Source organism: Molothrus aeneus, chromosome 8, assembly GCF_037042795.1.
Source record: "Molothrus aeneus isolate 106 chromosome 8, BPBGC_Maene_1.0, whole genome shotgun sequence".
Lineage (NCBI taxonomy): Eukaryota > Metazoa > Chordata > Aves > Passeriformes > Icteridae > Molothrus > Molothrus aeneus.
In genome coordinates this window covers 14,581,468-14,599,429 of record NC_089653.1, presented here as the reverse complement: position 1 = coordinate 14,599,429, position 17,962 = coordinate 14,581,468, and the positions used below count along the sequence as shown (strand labels likewise).

At 38.5% G+C, this 17,962-nt stretch overlaps 1 protein-coding gene across 1 annotated transcript in view; it reads right to left on the bottom strand.

Annotated features, from left to right (window-relative positions):
- Positions 1–17,962, bottom strand: part of NRG3 (neuregulin 3) — a 345,643-nt gene that overhangs the window by 106,914 nt on the left and 220,767 nt on the right. Inside the window, exon 3 of the mRNA XM_066555046.1 lies at positions 498–571. Within this exon, the coding sequence (XP_066411143.1) occupies positions 498–571 (74 nt within the window). The remainder of the gene's footprint in view (positions 1–497; positions 572–17,962) is intronic.

The following is a 17,962-nucleotide window of genomic DNA, read 5'->3' as shown; positions in this document are numbered from 1 at the left end:
ATCTGAAAGTACATCTTTATTATTTATTATTTATGCAAATAGACAGCAAATGACTTGTCAAAGTGAAAAATAATTAACTTCCATGTAAACTGATATAATCTATTTTCAAGGAGATTATAATCTCTTCAGTGCCACACAATGTGCATTTATTTCCTTTTGAAGGAACCACTTTGCACTCTATACCAGGTTTCCTTTTGGATTATGTAATTTTATTTGTTGTTGACTCAAAAGTAGAGAAACACAAATCTTTTGGCTCTAAGCAGGGACAGTATTATTCCAAACCATAAGGAACCATGTGCCCTGCTGGAGCAGCACGTTTCACAAGAACAGAGACTGGATGACGTGGTTTTACCCTACCAGCAAGAGCATCCCTGTTTGAGACACACATCTGCAGTGGCCCCCAGCAGGGACTGTCTGACTACAGGCAAAGGGTCATCTCACATGGCAAGAGCAGCCTCCAGCATGGATTGGAAATAGAAGAAAAACATTTGACGTACTTGGATCTGACAAGATTGAGTCGGTTTTCGGCAAAAATTGGTCACAGCGGACTCCTTGGTAGCCCTCTTTGCACCTGAGGAAAAGGGGATAAATGACAAACATACGCATGCGGCAGTGAAAGGTTAATCTCAAGGCACCAAACCAACCCTGCCAACACTGCAGCTCCACAATATGCAAGTTATTTGCACTCCAGTGGGAGCATGGTTATTACTGGAACACAATGGAAGCAGGTAAAATAATGTGTATTTCAAAAAATTTCCCCTCAAACCTTTTGATTATTTTAGAAACTATGAAAACAAACATTGTTCTAGCATAACCATTCTTTTAAATATCAATTCAGTGGAACAACCAAAGAAAAAAATCTGTATAAAGTACGCATAACTGCAAGTAAAATAAACTCTTCAGGTAACATAGCACTTTATAAAGCTTCCATGCTGCACAAACCATGAGACAGACAACTTATGCTCTGGCTATCTGAAAAAGGAGGGAACAGTTAGATAGCCATTAATTTTAATACCAGTTTATACTGTGGTTAGATAGACATCAGCAGGCATTGTTTGCAAGCAGGAAGTTTAAGATGCCTGTGAGATTAGATTTTAAAGCACACAAACCAGAATACCCTCCTGCCTCAACAAACAAGAATTGGCTTTGACTGAGATTGTAATATTATTATTTATCTTGAAGCCTTACTTCGAAGAAATTCCATTTGCTGCTTTTGAACTGTTCTCACAAGTCTCATTTCAACTAAGTGTATCAGAATCAGATCTTTAATTATTTATTCGTCAAGTAGTTTTTCAGAGGAAAGTGATGGACACTTTAATTATAAATGATAGCACCAGGGATTCCTTATCTCCCAAAGCTCTTGCACATCACATAAGCAATATGCTCAAATCAGCATCACCACCTTTCATTAGGGTTGACAACTGCAGCTTGAATGATGGGATAATGTCAGGAGAAGAAGTTATCTGCTCCTTCACAATGTTTGTAATCAGGCCTCCTCTAAATGCTGCCTTTTAATACGCTTTTGGTTTTATAAATTAATGGTTCAATGAGAAGTGCATCTCACCAGCATTGACTCAGGGATTAGGAAGAACATTTGTGAGAAAATATGTAAAATATGTTCCCATCAGACCCAAAGATGTAGTAAAAATCTGCAGTAAGAAAAAAGATTCAAATCCCCATACATATAATATTTCAAAACCTCCCTTTTGGCCTTTCTCCCTGATGGATATGAGGTACTGCTTTGAGATCACCTTATCTATAAAATAACTGACTTGAAAAAACTGTTCAGGTTTTGTTTCATTCAGATCCCATGTCAGCAGCCATAAGCTATTGGTCAAGGAAAAAATGCTCAATTAATTATAACTGTCCACTAGTCAGAAAAAAGTGAAGTCCACATGTACTCAGGTACTGACCCATGCATCTTCTGCCTCTGATTATGAAACATCAGAAGCTGCCTCACATCAAAAAGAAACCCTTCTTCACAGTCTTGAGAGGAGCTGGCAGATCCCACACCAAAGCTTAAGTACAACCTGCACTGGTGGGGATTCTTGCTTTCTTTGAGCATTTTCTATTCACTTTTTGACACACATTTGCACCTGCCCTGGTTATAAATACCATATTACAGACTTAAGACCCTCTATCTTAAAGTGTTGCTAATAAAGGCATGTGAGGAGAGAGTCACAGAGTGGTATCTCCTGGAAGAGCTGTGCCAAGAGCTCATCAGTGCACGTGGACATTTTCACTTACCTGTACCTCTGACAAACACGCCACAAGGGGAACATGTTTCTTTCAAAATTTAGTACAGAGGTGGATGATACTCCAAAGGACAATCTTTTAATGTAACACCATAACCTCACACTCAGATAATACCTATTATGGTGAGACTGCACCTTGAATCCTGTGTCCAGTTCTCTGTCCCTCAACACAAGAGGGACATTCAGGTGCTGGAGCGAGTCCAGACAAGGGTAATGGAGCTGGTGAAGGGAGTGGAGCACAAAGGAGACTGCTGTGGGAACTGGGCAGGTTTAGCCAGAGAAAAGGAGGCTCAGGAGGACCTTATGCTCTTCTACAGGTCCCTGAAAAGAGGGTGCAGTGAGGTGGGGGTTGGTCTCTTCTCCCAGGTAAGAAGTGACAGGATCAGAGGTAATAACCTCAAACTGCACCAGGGAAGGGTTAGATTGGGCATTAGGAAAAAATTCTTTACTGAAACTGTGGTCAGGCATTGGGACAGGCTGTCATAGGAAGCGGTGGGGTAAGCATCCCTGGAGGTACTTAAAGCTGTGTAGATGTGGTGCCGAGGTTTAGACATGGGTTAATGTTTGGTCTTACAGATCCTAAAGGGCTTTTTCAGCCTCAATTATTCTACAACTTGATGGCCAAACATAGCTTGGTTTTTTAAACTGCATTAAGTTTTTCAGCAAAGATAAAAATTAAGTCTTCAGCTTCCCTTAACAAATTCTTTTTTAAATATCTGAAAGCAAAAAATTTGCAATAATTGCTCTGCCATTATGACACCCCAGTTCAAACTTGTGCATGTTAAGGCCTTAAGCTTTGCAGAATATACATTTGACAGTTATAATGCTACAATATGATAAAAGTTGATCATGTTGTGGCATCCCATAATCTTAGCAAAAGCATCTACCATGTGTCCTAAATAGGCAGATGTGATATGCACACATGCTGCTCATCGGTATCACACCTCTAGGTAAGAAAGCACAACAACCCACTGCAGAAAACCCTATGAAAGCAGCACTGTGGTGACACATACAGAAGTTCAGCAAAGTCCAAATGAGGTCACTCAATATTGCCATATGCAGTGTGAATGATCAAATACATATTTACGGATGCAATAAAAAAGCCATGAGTTACCAGAGAAACCTTGAGAAATGCTTAGGTGCAGCTCATGGTTTCAGAAATGATCACTCAATTCTGAGACAAACTAATGTTTATTAGAGATACCATTAAAAAAAAAGGAAAAAAATAGAAAATAAAAATAACATGGATAAGATATTGCCTGTAGCAAAGCAAAAGATCTGATGTGAATGTGGGACCCTTGCAGCAAAGGCTGGAGAGGACAGGCTAAGATCCATTCCAGCACCAGGAACAGCTCCAAGCACGGCACTGCATCAGCAGGCCTGGGCTTAAGTGCACACCACGCAAAGGGGTCTAAAAATGGTGTTAATTGCAGCCTCTTTGCAAAGTAAATAGGGAAAAAAAGGAATTCTCCTTTTGCATTCAGATTTTCACCCAAATGAGTGTGTCTGTCTAGGCTCTAGACCAAAAATATGAACAGGATTGTGCTGTATGAATGGAATTAGCTAAATCCTTCTGATTACATGGTATGAAAAGACAAGCACAGGTAAAGCCACTCTGCACTGCTGAAATGCTTGCAAACAGCATATCCCTAACGGATAAGTGCTAAATTCAGCTAGGATTATTTCATCGTGTCTTCTTGACATCTTTTTTTGGCAATGTACTTTCCCAGATGATTTTTTTGAGGTCACCAGTAACAAACTGCATTGTGCATTGCACTTTGTGAAGTCAGCCACAATGACCTCTGTGTGAAAACATACAGGCACAAACACATCTCTCATTCCTCGTGAGAAGGCTTTTTCCTTTTTACTTAAGCACATTTGCACCTAAAAAGTAAGTACAGTATGAGAGACTTTATTCATTCTTTCATTGTTTTTGCTAATGTTAAACGGTACTAATACATGTTTGTTCTAGCCAAAGAGATCACAGACACTTTCTGTGGACATTTTCCAGAACTGTTTCTTGTGCAACCTTATGGAGCCAAGGGACATTTCAAATATATGACTGTCACTCATAAGACTAACACAGCACTCTAATTTTTAATGTTGGATACATTTGAAAAAATAAAGTGAATGTGGGTGAGGGTGGAGCAAATTGCACAATAAACAAAGATTAAGAATAAAATAGATTTAAGGCAGCAGAAAGGGAAGAAAGAGAACCTACATAGAAGTCTTAGGGTAGGACATAAAACTTCAGGCCAAGAAGCCAATAATATCAGGATTTACGTTTTCCCCAAACACTTCCATATAGAGCTCCACATCCCTATTAAGCCTAAATAGTTACTTGTCAAGGGACAGGAAGGTGGAGAATGCAGAAGAGAGAGTGGCAGCAGCAAACTGCAGAGGCTACAAAAGAAGGCAATACTAAATCCCCATCCCTTTCCTCCTTCTCTGTGATATCCATCCATCTGAAATGGAAACAATTCTCCCTCTACCCCAAGTGTGGTGATCACATTGCCTCTGACCATGTGAAGAAATATGCAGAAAATAGTTTTTCTGCACAAAGAATTTGGCAAAAAAAAAAAAAAGTGAGTTTATTTCAAATGAAAATGTTGAAAATGATATGTGCATCTCAGGGACAGACTACACCAGAAGAGAAAGATGTAGGACTACACACCAGGAAAAAGAAGCATGTCCTAGGCCAAAGGTGATTTGTAATACTAAAAAAAAAGTCATAATAGCACAGTGCCCAAAAGATTAACTTATATGAACCTATAATCTGATTCTAGTCTCATAAACAGAAGTAATGCAATTTCAAAGATGGAATTAATAGTACCTCTGAAAAATGAAATTTAATTTTTGCAGTGAATCCAAATCAACATACATTTCCATCCCCTTGTAAAACTGCAAACTGGCAGTCTCAAAGATGATATTAATTAGAATAATCCATCTCAGTGGATCAGTTGCAAATTATTTTCTCCTGTCACCATTATATCCCCTGCACTAAGATTCAGATGCCAATAAGAGAACATACTGCAGCTCTTATTTATCCTCTAAGAGAGAAGGACTGCTATGCTCTCTCAGTAGATGGCATAAAGAGTAGAGGTCACAGCTACAAAGCCCTGAGACATTGCCCAGATTTAGATAATAAAACTTCCAGCTAATTTGTTGACTCCAGTGTTTCAGGATCCTTTAGCCTTGGAGAAACTAAATGGGGACACTTTAGTAAATCCTCTGTAGGAACCACTGAACTAAATGAGGCTTTTAACATTTGAAAAGGAGTTATGTGGATTTGACTCAAATGCCTCATCCATAATTATGCTGGAACTACTGAATGATCATTCCTTTCCTGATACAGATGGTTTGCCTTCTTTGTCTTTCCTAACAGGTAGGTCATAACAAGAAATAAAATTAACCAGATATGTTAGTAAAGCCATTCAAGCCATCCAGCCATCCATGACAGAACCTGAACTAATGATAATTTCCTTTCCCTCAACAACAGACACATTTTCTTTAATTTGAAGGTGTTTCCTTAAAAGAAAAAAAAAGAAAAAAGAAAGTTTCATATTCTTAATCAGTGCACATAGCCTAAGCAGAATTGTTACATAATGGTTCCAGACTACTGAATTCACTTACAACTCTGGTTAGGTTTTGTATCCAAAGATATATAAATATATTATTGACAGTTATTTGCTATCAAATTCATTTGTGGCATATCCACACCTGGATAACAGTTCACAGTAATACATGGTATTTGTGTTTTTCAAGTGATAAGAATTACCTTTGCCATCTGCCTTAATCTCCTTAACAACAAACCACATCTGTAAACCACAAAAAAACCCTTAGAAACGGTCTGTGAGTATCACCTAATAAACCAAATGTTTAACCAACTAACTGAGCAATCATTTCTATGCCGTTCTGAGTTTAACCAACCAGAAAAACTGAAAAACTTTGATTAGGTTTCTCCACAAGACACCTCTGTGATCAATGATTTACCATGGATGATAAATGAACATAGTCTTTCATTATGCATGGCAGTCATCAGCCACGAGAAAGATTTTGAATAAATGGAAAGTGATCTCACACCATATTCAAAGCCTCACACAGCACAGATGAAAGCCACCTTCAATACTTGAAAAAACAAATGAAAACAAGACCCTTGCTTTATATTAGGCCTGCCTAAGATTGCCATCTTTATAAATAAAAACCCTTCAAAACTCTTCTTTGAAAACATCTACCAGGGACTGGACCTAGTTAGAAAAAAATATCTAAGAAATCAATAAAAGGACTGAAAGATGTAAGATTTATATTTGGTATTGTGGGGTTTGGTGCCCTTCAAGAGCCATTTGTTAAAGATGGCAATTATAACAACAAATGAGGTAATTGTAAGGAGAGGTGCAAACTCACTCCTAAGTGGCTTAACAGGTTTGATGGATGTGTCTCTTCCCACTTTCCTCTCCACAAATATTACAAGCCCAACATTAAAATCTTTGGCTTCCAGCTACTTAATAAAAGCAACAGAGCCCTGGACTTTTTTCAAAAACTGTCAAATACATTTTTCACTTTATTACATCGAATATTTCCCAATTCAATAGCACGACCAAAAAATGCCCAGAGAAATTGAATTTTTTGTTTCCAGCCCAGGCTAGAAGTACAAAGGATCCTTTGCTTTTCATGGGGCATGCAAGACTACCAACCTGGCCCTGCATAATAAAGATCATTTTTCAAATGGCAGCAAAACTTTCTATTTAATTTTTTTGACAAAATTTAAAATACACCCAGGAATTCAGCTTGTCTAGTAATAATATCTACATTGAATACTGCTTGTCACAGACTCCTCTCCTAAGAAGCTCAAGGTCACATCAAGCCAGTGCTTACCTACAGAGACAGAGTGCCTCTGCCAGGAACTCAAAACCCCTCAGCAATTCAGTGAGCCATTTGCTTTGTACCTGTTTTTATACCTGGTTTGGAAAAAAATAATTGGAGCCACTCAGAGGTGTCAGTAAAGTATCCTTAACTCCTACCCAATGGTCTACACAAACCACGGCCCCTGACTTCAAGGCAGGAGATAAACATGCCTCTGCTACTGTATTTTCTATGGTCTCCACACATCACATTTCAGAGATAAGAAAAATTTGACATACACTGTAATTGCCTACCAAAGTTCAAATAGAGGAACATTTTGCAGAATAACCCTTCCTTAGCATATTAAATATCATTTAGAGCCCAGAGGAGGACTAGTTTTAAAATTCAAACAGGCCACTCTCTGAAGATCTTTAAAATTGCTTACTAAAAAAATAAAAATCTTTAAAGTTGCCCTATTAAAACCAGAAAATTTTAGTCTTGTGCAGAATATTCTTTTTTTTCTGAAGAGAAAAGTATGTATTGCAAGGACATTATGGCAAAAGTATCACTACATAGATTTAGCCTTCTGAATGAGTTTCTTGTATGACTTAAAAGAACCCACACCACAAAAAATTCTAAAGAGTCAAGTGTTTTGGTCCATGAATTATTAACGCAACTTAATAAAGCTTCACCAGCCAAAATATTTGTAATTTAGTAGGGTTTGGATGAGCATGCTTTAGACTACAGGGTGTGTATTAGCTGCAGGAAATACCCCTTGACTACAGATAGTACCTGACCCATCAGTGACATTATTATTTACTTGTGCAAAGAGGAAACTTTTTTCCCAATGGAAAACTAGAAATGTGGCCATTTTCTATATAAGATGTAATTATGCACAGAAAAGAACAGTGTTCACAAAAGGACCTACTACATTTGAATGAACAATTTTCATCTCTTCTCAACACTTTTTGTAAAAGTAGGCAGTTGCATGAGAAGCCACCCATGCTCTGCCACCACCTGCCAAGCCCAACAAAAAGGAAAACTTTGAGGATTGGAGTATTATGAAATAACAGTAACTACAATGGGTAGCACAGAACTGACATGCTTGCTGCCAGAACATACTGGTCATACATACAAGACTCTTTCTTGATTCCATTTTCAAAATAATGGCAGCAGAAAGCAACAATCAGCAAAGTCATTGTTCCCATTTAAGAACATTTTGTGGATTAGAATTAGTCTCTGACAAGACGTCCCTAGGAAATTTGATGAATACATTTGCTTCTCTTGAATTCCTAATCATAAATCAACTGAACTGAACTCAGCTATGTGCTCCTGATAATTCTCTTCTGAATTCAGGTGAAAGAAATGCAGCAGAGTTCACACTGCCTGTGACAGTGCTACAAAATCCTCCCCATCACATACACACAAAAGAAGCAGAACAGGTCATTCTGGTTGTATTCATTCTTATTTCAAAGGAACTAATTTCTAAAGACTAAAACCTTTAGAAGGAAAAAACCTGAGGTTGCCTGCTCATCAGCTCAGCTCCAGGAGCCACCCCACTCTCCTCCTGTGTGACCTTCAGCCTGTTACTGAACAGCATCATCCCTGCCAGTGCTGCTGGAATAGCAGTGTCACAAGATCAGCACAGCCTTCCCTGTGGCTGGAATTTTTTGAGGTAAAGTTATCAAGAGATACGCAATAATGATGGCAATGTAAACACTAAAGCCATTTGGGTAATAAAATAAATATACCTTTGTCATTTTGTGCAGAAAGGAGAAATCCTGTATTGTCAAGCTCACTTATTATGTTTTTGTTCAGAGAAAAAATATTGAGAATTTTTATAAAGTGAAGCTGTGTTAATGAAACATGCATTAAACATTGATTACAAGAAAAATTAGGATATTCTAATTTTCATTTTCAGATTGAGATTCTAAAATATTAATATACCAAGTAACAAACAAAGCAAATCTTGGCATTTCCATCCACTGCCATGCAGGATATAAGCTCCTTTCTAGAAACAGGACATAAAGGCTCCTTGTGTTTTGGAGTACAGAACAGAAACGTGCTGGCTTTGGCTGGATTAGAGCTCATATTCTTCATAGTAGCTGCTCCAGAGCTACATTTGTGGATTTGTGCTGGAAGCACAATACAAGGATGTTTTCCTTATTGCTGAACTGTGTTTGCACAGCATAACGAGGCCTTTTCTGCTTCTGGCACTGAGGAGGCTGGGGGTGCACAAGGAGCTGGGAGAGGACACAGCCAAGATGATGACCTCAAACGACCACACCACACGGTGCCATGCTCAGCAATATAAAAAAGCTGGGAAAAAAGGAAGGAAGAGGGTGACACTTGGAGGGATGATGTCTGTTTTCCTTGCCGTCTCCTGCTGGGAGTGGCTGAACACCTGCCTGAGGATGGGAAGTGGGGAATTCATTCCTTGTTTTACTTTGCTCACATGCAGGGCTTTTGTTTTCCCTATTAAACTGGATTTTCTTCCACCCACAGGTTTTCTCCCTCCTTCCCTTTCAATTCCCATCCTGTCACTGGGGGGGAGAAGGAGCAGGTGCAAGAGTCTGGGGTTAAAGCACCACAAACAAGTAGGGAGGAAAGCCTTGTGTCAGTGACCTCTGAGGCTGGCTACCAGCCAAACCACAGACCAGGATGGGCCCAGTATCCAGACATGCTGAGCTTCACCATTTAGCTTCAAGAGTTTTACTGTTTTTCCTCATTTTTTTAGGGCCTCAATGCCAGTAGTGCCACAGAGATTCAGAGGAAAGACTCTGCAAGTTGGTGTGCAGCAAATCTGCAGAGAAACAGGGGCTGCTGGAAGACACCTGATCTCTGCTACTCCCCTGTAATTTCCCACCTGGGCACACAAGGAAAAAAAGCATCAGCAAACCCGAAGAACTTTCAGGGCTGCCTCTGGAACAGAGCATCCCAACAGCAGAGCTGTAAACAGCACAGGTGGGGGCTCCTGAAGGTACAATTGCCAGCTGAGTGCCCCAAAAGCACTTTGAAACCATCAGCTCTGCATTTGACCCAGTCTTCAACCTGTCAAAGAGACAGCACTGGTGTCTTTATGACTTACAGGTTAGTTATCTTTCACTGTCAGAAAATTCACTGACTACACACTTCAGTCTCATGCCTCTACCTCTCTTGATACCTTGTTCAATTCTCTAAATATCTCAGAAGCTCAAGGTTTTGTTGTTTCAGTATAATGCTATAATAGCTCATTCAGACACTGTTTATATCATGGCACAGAAGCAAACAGCTCAACAGAGATTACTGCTCACAAATTTACTGTGATTTTGGTAAAATTTGGCAGCCCAAGGTGTGTTCCATAATGCAGTAGTTATTTTATTAGGGTTAACTGAGTTAGCTAATCTAAGGTTACCTTGGACATTTCTTCATTCCCTTTGTTACAGACTATTCTAAATAAAATATTGCCACCCTTGATATTTTCACTCCATTGCTATTTACTGGCATTTCTCTCCTCATAACTGCACAGCTAAATAACTGCATTTATATAGAAATTGATTGTTCAAAAGTCAGACCAGCCCTGCAGTGAAACAGTTTATCTCACTTTTGTGCATGGAATTGATATATGAAAATATTTATACTATGACTGGAGTAATTACTCTATAAACTCATTATATGTTTACCTATGCCTCTAATGAGGTTTTCTCCCCTCAGCTGTAGTTCCTTTAAATGTCAGTACATAGATCAGAAAATAAAGAATGACCAGTCTTGCTTTTTCCAATAATACCAAATAACCTTTTCCTTCTTGGTTGTCTTTACTCTTTCACATTTATTAGAAATAAGACATTCATTAATTTTATTTATTCTTACCAACTCAGTGTGTTTCTAAACACAAGAGAACAGTTCTGAAAAATATCCTCATCATCTTTTGCTTATTGCTGAAATTCGTTGGCTCTTCCTTTTAGATGTTTTTGCCCCTTTACTCCCCTCCACTACTTAAATTATCTACATTGTAAATTTAATTTGGATTTTATCCTGCTAAGATGGTTTATAGTATATTTTTCATACAAAACAACACTCCCATTTTGAAAAATGGAAAAAGCATAAAACCTGGTTTAGAGCTACTCCATTTTACAGAGAAAAAGTAAGATTCAGTAACAAAATGATGCCTTATTACATCCACTTGAAGAGCTGAAACCTATAGTTCTCCAGCCCAAATATGTTCCTCCCAAGTGCATAGTGGGGAAGAAAACTTCTCAAAATATCTGGCTAATATTTTAATGAAACAGTTAAGATAACCAGCATAAAGTGAGGGAATCCATATACTTGTAGTTTAAAATACTCCTCATTTACTTCATACAAGTCTGAGTTCAAGATTCATAAAGAAAAAAACATCAACTGCACTTCAACTTGGTATTGCTTTCAATTTATTTTGTGCTAAACAATCTGTAAGCATTCACATGGGACTTACAGTGAAATGGTTTAATTTGATTTGATATAAAATTTTTAAAATGGAACCTATGCAATAGAGATTAATACACTCATGCTACCAACTTGAAGTCAGCATAATGACTAAACATCTCAAGTCTTATAAATAACATTAAGGAAGAAACACACTGCTGTCCTTTTCATTTATACACTTAATGAACTTTTTAAAGATTGCACTATTGATTTAGATCTATGGGTTTTAAATCCATGTTCATATTAACTTGCTTCTATTATTCCTCTGGAGTCCAAAAAACCCCACAAAGTGAATGAAAACATGTATCTCTGATGCAAAAGTCCAGTTAAACCTGGGTTAGAAATCAGCATTTTAACATCTCAGGTTTACATGATCTAATGTAAAGCATAAAATTAATTACTTAGGTTTGTTCTTGGCCATTTTGGCATGCCTGGCTTCATCATTTAATTCAGCCTAATTACAAACTAAATGTTAAAAAACAAAACAAAACAAAAAAAGGAACACAAAACAAAAACAAAACCCAAGAAACTTAAACTTGCTGTCTGAATTAGCAAATAGACATTTTCCCACTCATTTTAGAATATATTTCTTGCCGTACAAACCATATGGCTACTACACAAAAATAATAGAAATAGCACATCTGCATTAATTTTAGCAGACAGGTAAAAATATTTTTTAATTCCAAACAATGCTTTTCAAGAGTTTCATCTTTTGATGGTAATCATAAACCCATGAAAATTGTTCATCTTCATCATCTACAAAAATATCTTCTTGGCTTCATAAAAAATGGTTTTCCCAGATATTAAATATAAAATTATGCCTTATTTAAACAAACTCAATCTGCAAAGATTTACAATTTAATATAAAGGCTTCTGTCTCTAGAGCCGTATCATAGAAAATTAAATCCATCAATCCTGAAGTTTTTTTTTTCCTTTGAAACTTCAAAATCTACTCGTGTCAGGAAAAAACCATTTCAAGTAATTAGAAGAGTTTTGCATATCTATCACCGCTAATAACCTGAGTCCCAGAGTGCTGTGGAAGGGACTCAGTGGAGTCAGTAAGTAACAAAGGTGTGTCAGGGAAGAGCTGCTTTCTTCAGCTCCCTTTTGGTCGGCCCCAGGCCCTTCACTCTCCACAGAACACAGAACCCTCTTTCTCAGTGTTACCCAGTGAAAAGACAATGAAACCACACTGAAGTACAGAAGACTCCATTTAAACACCTCTGGTTTACTCTGAGGGTTGCAAAATATTGTAACAGGTTGCCCAGGTTCCATCTTTTGAAATATTCAAAACTCAGGTGCAAAGTCCTGAACAGCCTGAAGTAACTGATCAGCTTGAGAGGGGGCTGGACCAGATGATCTGCAGAGGTGTCTTCCTACCTTAACAATTCTCTGATCCATGAAAAGATCATTTCTCTGACAATTACAATAGTTCCCACTGCAAAAACAAACAAACATAGACCCAACCCCCCACGAACCCCTTCTCACCCAACCTAGAACAAAATGAAATCAATTCTAGAGAAGCAAGCTTTAGTGAAGCAAGCTTTAGCGAAGCCCAGTATATTTCCTCAAGTATAATTGTTAACAATCATTCAGCATCATGAGCCACAGATAAGAAGAAAAAAAGAGTTCCAAATCTGAAACTAACATCCTCTGCTTCGTAAGTAAAGAGCTCACATGAATCATGGAAATCAATCACAGAGGTTACTTTACTTACTAAAGCAGTCTAGGATCTGTCTCTCTCCCTCTCTCTCTATATATATATATCTTGTTTTCTTCCCTCCATGCCCCAGAGCTTGAGGAGGTCTGGTTTCATCACCATTGCTTTCAAAGTAAGTCACCTCACTTAGAGCCATAATATAACAAATAAATGACATAAATGAAATGCCACGTATGAGGTGATTATATTAGTTCCATTTTTCCCCTTTTTATAAAAACATTTGAAGACTTTTGACCTTTTTATCCTATTTTGATTGATACAGTACATTGCACCCTGAGGAGATAAAAAATAGGAAGCATGAGCTAAAGCAGAGACAGAGGCAAAGCAAAAGACTGCATACAGCTTGGAGAAACCAATTTACAGCTAAGCAGATGGTTGGAAAAAAACAAGCCATTTTTCTTGAGTCTGGGTGATGTGATCTGTACTAATTCACTACTGGAAAGCAACTACCAAACCCATCAGCACAATAAAAGCATTTGTAAAACATTGCACCTATTTTTTTCAACCACCTCAATCAGAGGCTTACTGAATTCTTCCTCAAGACACTTATATTTCAACAATCACCCACAGCCTTTCTGCATCTTCCTGCTATCTCTGTGTATGGAGCTGGGGATTTCAGAAAAAGGAGGGCCTTTGATGATTCATAAAAGGGAAGCAGCACTAGTTAGATTACAAAGAAAGTGCAGCAAAACCACTTCTGAAGTTCACTGTGTATAACTGAGCTTATCCAAGCCTTAGGCCTTCCTTAGGAAGAAGGAATGTGTACACAGAACAAAGGTTTCTCAGAGCAAGTGGAAATTAAAATAAGAATTATTCTCTAGACTCCTTTTTTAATGTAGAGCCTTAAGTTTCCTCACCTCCACCTTAGTATCCAGTCAGCATCCAACCATTATTTCAGTGAAACAGGGGAGTCAAATTCACTGCAAAGCCTTCCTGCTGTCCCTGTATTCCCAGGAGGAAAGGAAGGATGCTCTGCTGTTTCCATTCCCAGGAGAGGGTCTGTGGATACCTGTGGAAAGGGTGTCCTGACACCTGGGCTTGGCTGGGCTCACACACCCCCAGCTCACCCCCCAGAGCAGGACTAGAAGGAGCTGGGACAAGCTGCTCTTTTCTGTGAAACTGAAGCTTGCCTAACAATCAAATGCTCACGTAATGCAAGGCTCACATGCTTTAAGCCCACAATCTGTTTTTTCATGTCCATCTCTCTACCACACTTTTAAAACTTTTAAAACCCAAGCTGACTTCCAGGCACTGCAACTGAGACTACCAAACTGCTCAGCACAACCTTGCTTATCTTCAGGAGGAAGAACAGCAGCGCTCTCAAAAGACTTTTTGCACTCTAATCCCCTTATCAATTTAACACTTACTCTTTCCTCTCCAACCCACCAACAATGTTTATGTAACCCCTAGATGTCCCAAAGTTTGCCTAATTCAATTTCAGAAGGACAATATTACCCCTTAAGCATTCTGCCCTACTTCCAGATGCAGCCACAAGAGCTGCTGTCTGGTGGTGGGATTGCAGTTAATTAAATCAGAGTTTCAGCATTTCTGGCCATCTGCTGAGACGATAAAATTTCCTTGCTGCAGCAGAGAGGAAATGTGGCCAGCTGAGCTGTCCTCACCAGGGCAGTGCCTCCTGAGTGAAACCAGCTCTTCCATCCCAGCTTCCCTGACAAGCAGCCTGGCAAGACCTTCCTGAGAGGAAGCAGCTCAGTGCCAAGGCTACTCAGGCTACTCCCAGGCAGAATTCAGGCTACGGCCACCTCGATGCTTTGGCACCCCAAGAGCACTGTATTAACCTGAACAGCCTGCAGATCACAGGGGCAAATCTTTTTAGGTGGAATGAATCTCAAATTTAAAGCATACTGTGGACCCACACCTCTCGTGAGAACATCAAGTTTTGGGAGCCCAATAAAAATGCAAGGATGCAGACAGCATCACCAGAGCTATGGCTGGATTTTAATGCCTTCTCCTCCAGCCTATGCACTGTCAGGCTGAGCACTTACACCACTCTGAACTCTCAGTAACTGCAAGAATTTCCTTATGGATGGGTGCAATAATTTCCTTATTGCAGGGTGGATCAGGCTCCCTTCCTACTTGGTCTGAGACAGAGCCCTCTCCATTAGCCAAAGAACGAGTTTAAAAAAGAAAACTACAACTGTAGAGAGAGCTAAAGACTCACTCTTGGTTTTTCTGCTCTTTTTATGCTAGCACTGTGCTAGTTGTTTGGTACTTTATTACTTTTGTTTGCCTGTTTATGCACCTACTTGAGCTCTCAGTAAACACAGGTTTCACAAGTATAAATAAAACATACATGAAATATGTTGCTGTCTACAGTTTCAACTCCCTCTGCACCTTCCTAATCTCCTGCATTTTATGCAGCCTATGTTCTGTAAACACAGATCCTGGGGCAGTTCAATACTCTTGTGGATGCTCCAGCAGTAGAGGACTGCTGTCATCTCTAACTATTTTAAAACTCTGAACAGATGTTTGACTGCACAACATAACAAATAACTTCAGATGAGCAAGATGAGATAATTTTTCCAAGACATTCATAAAATTCAACTATTGCTTTCTTTTAAATTCTGTAACTGTTCCAAAGCCAAAACCTGAATTTTTACAATAATGTGGATATTCTACAGCTTACCTGAATTTTTCATTGCCCCTAAAATACTATTCCTTAGCGACAGAGGTTATAAGAATTACAGAAATGCCTTTTCAAATATAGAATATCATTGAAGGTCCCAAAATGACAGTTTCAAAGTTATTCATTTAAATCACAAAAGAAACACCCTTATTATGCATCTGACTTATTAGTCCTTATTTTCAGAGCTCTAATATGTGAAGGTCTAACAGTCAATGGAATGAGCACTCGGCCTCAGAGGATCCTCCTGTCACACTCTGAGCTTATCTTCTTCCTCTAAAGAAGCACTCAACCACAGCTAACTTTCAGAGTGAAGTTTCAATAAAATCACTCCCACATCAAAATTTAGGTGATTTTTAGAAGTGCTTGATGAGTAACATCCCTTATATTACAAAATATTTCCTAATTATAAACTCTTTCCCAATCCTCTAATGTAAAATCTACAGCTTCCCTGAGGAAAAAATAACTCCAAAACCCCCTAAAATTCCCAAAACTTGAACAAAATGTGTCCAGCACCCATTTACCCTGCGAGGTGCATGGCACACATTTATACAGACAGGGAGCTTCCCACTTCCTCAGAGAAGCTGCACAAGACTCCTGCTCATCACAAAGTACAATTAAAGTCATACAGCTAGGATTTAGACTTAATCTAGGATCTAGGTGGGCTCTATTCTAGGTCCTTAATCTAAGATTTAAGTGGATTGGAGTTCACAGCTATTCCCTTACTTATTTCTGAATTTTCTTTCAGAAAAATAACCTATGATTCTAACAGGGACAGTAAACCAGAAAATTATCATCATTGCAGTCTAAGCTCAGCCACTTTCTAGTGCTTAATCAGTAATCATTTCTTTTTCTTAATGGAAAAAAAAAAGGGTCACATTTACTTGTTTTAAATGAAATACTAGGGGTATTGATGGAAAGAATTGATTGATTGTAAATGGATTGAGATAATACCACCAGGCCTGAAATATACAAATTTAACCTACACAAAAGATTTTAAATCTTGTGAACTAACTCAGTGAAGCTGGTTTCAGTATGGGTGTAGAAGCTCAGAAATGCACACTATTTTTGGGCTGTAAGAGTATTACCAAAGAAAACCTTTGAAGTAAATAACAATAAGCCCAGAGAACACTGAAAAGATTCCCAAGAATGCTGCAACTTTTTATAGAGCCTTTTACTCACAAAACCTATTTTTTTTGGAGAATGCCGACATCATAGCTTTTTGCATCTTTTGGTAACAGAGAGATTTGCCCTGCTGTATATAATTGAAATTAAAATGTCGCATGTCATAAGGGTCATGCCACTGTGGCTTCCAGGATAGCAGAGGCCCAAGAATAAGTATCAGTAACAGATAAGTTAACAGATAAGAATAGGTAACAGATTTTCTTCATAAAGCCTGATATCCAGAAACAAGCTACAGTCCATCACTCATTAGACATACACAGAAAGACAGCAAGAATAAAATACAAATACCTAGAATGAGGGGGGAAAGCACCATCAAACACTGGACTATGATTTTCAGCTGTGATTGACCACAAGTTGCACAGCTGGCTGACTTTTGTAATACAGTAATTTGAAAATTTTAAAATAGAATAGAATAAATAGAATTTGAAGGTGCCTGCAGCAGGTCCCAGTGATATCCTTATCACATCTGGAACAGTTCAAGGAGATCACGTGCCAAGAACAGCTGGATAGGAACCAGCCACCCAAACACTTCCAATAATTCAAGCATGCATTCATACTTTTTGGTTGCTTGTTAAAATATTTATTCATATCTTAAATGAAAAATAAAATCATGTCACAGACAGCTGTATTCCACCCTCCGCCCCCACCCCAAATTTAAATCGTTGAAAGATTTGCTGTTCTTTATTTCTTTTCAAATGCAATATGGATATACAAAAGTGCAAATTTAGCACATAGAGGAAGTCATCTAAGAAGAAAAGAATGGCAGGAGACCTCCCTCTTCCAGATAAACCCATGAAAAACTAATGATGAACCTTTTTTCTCATTCTGATTTCAATTAATTCTATTATCTGCTAGGAGCCACTCTCAGTACAGCAA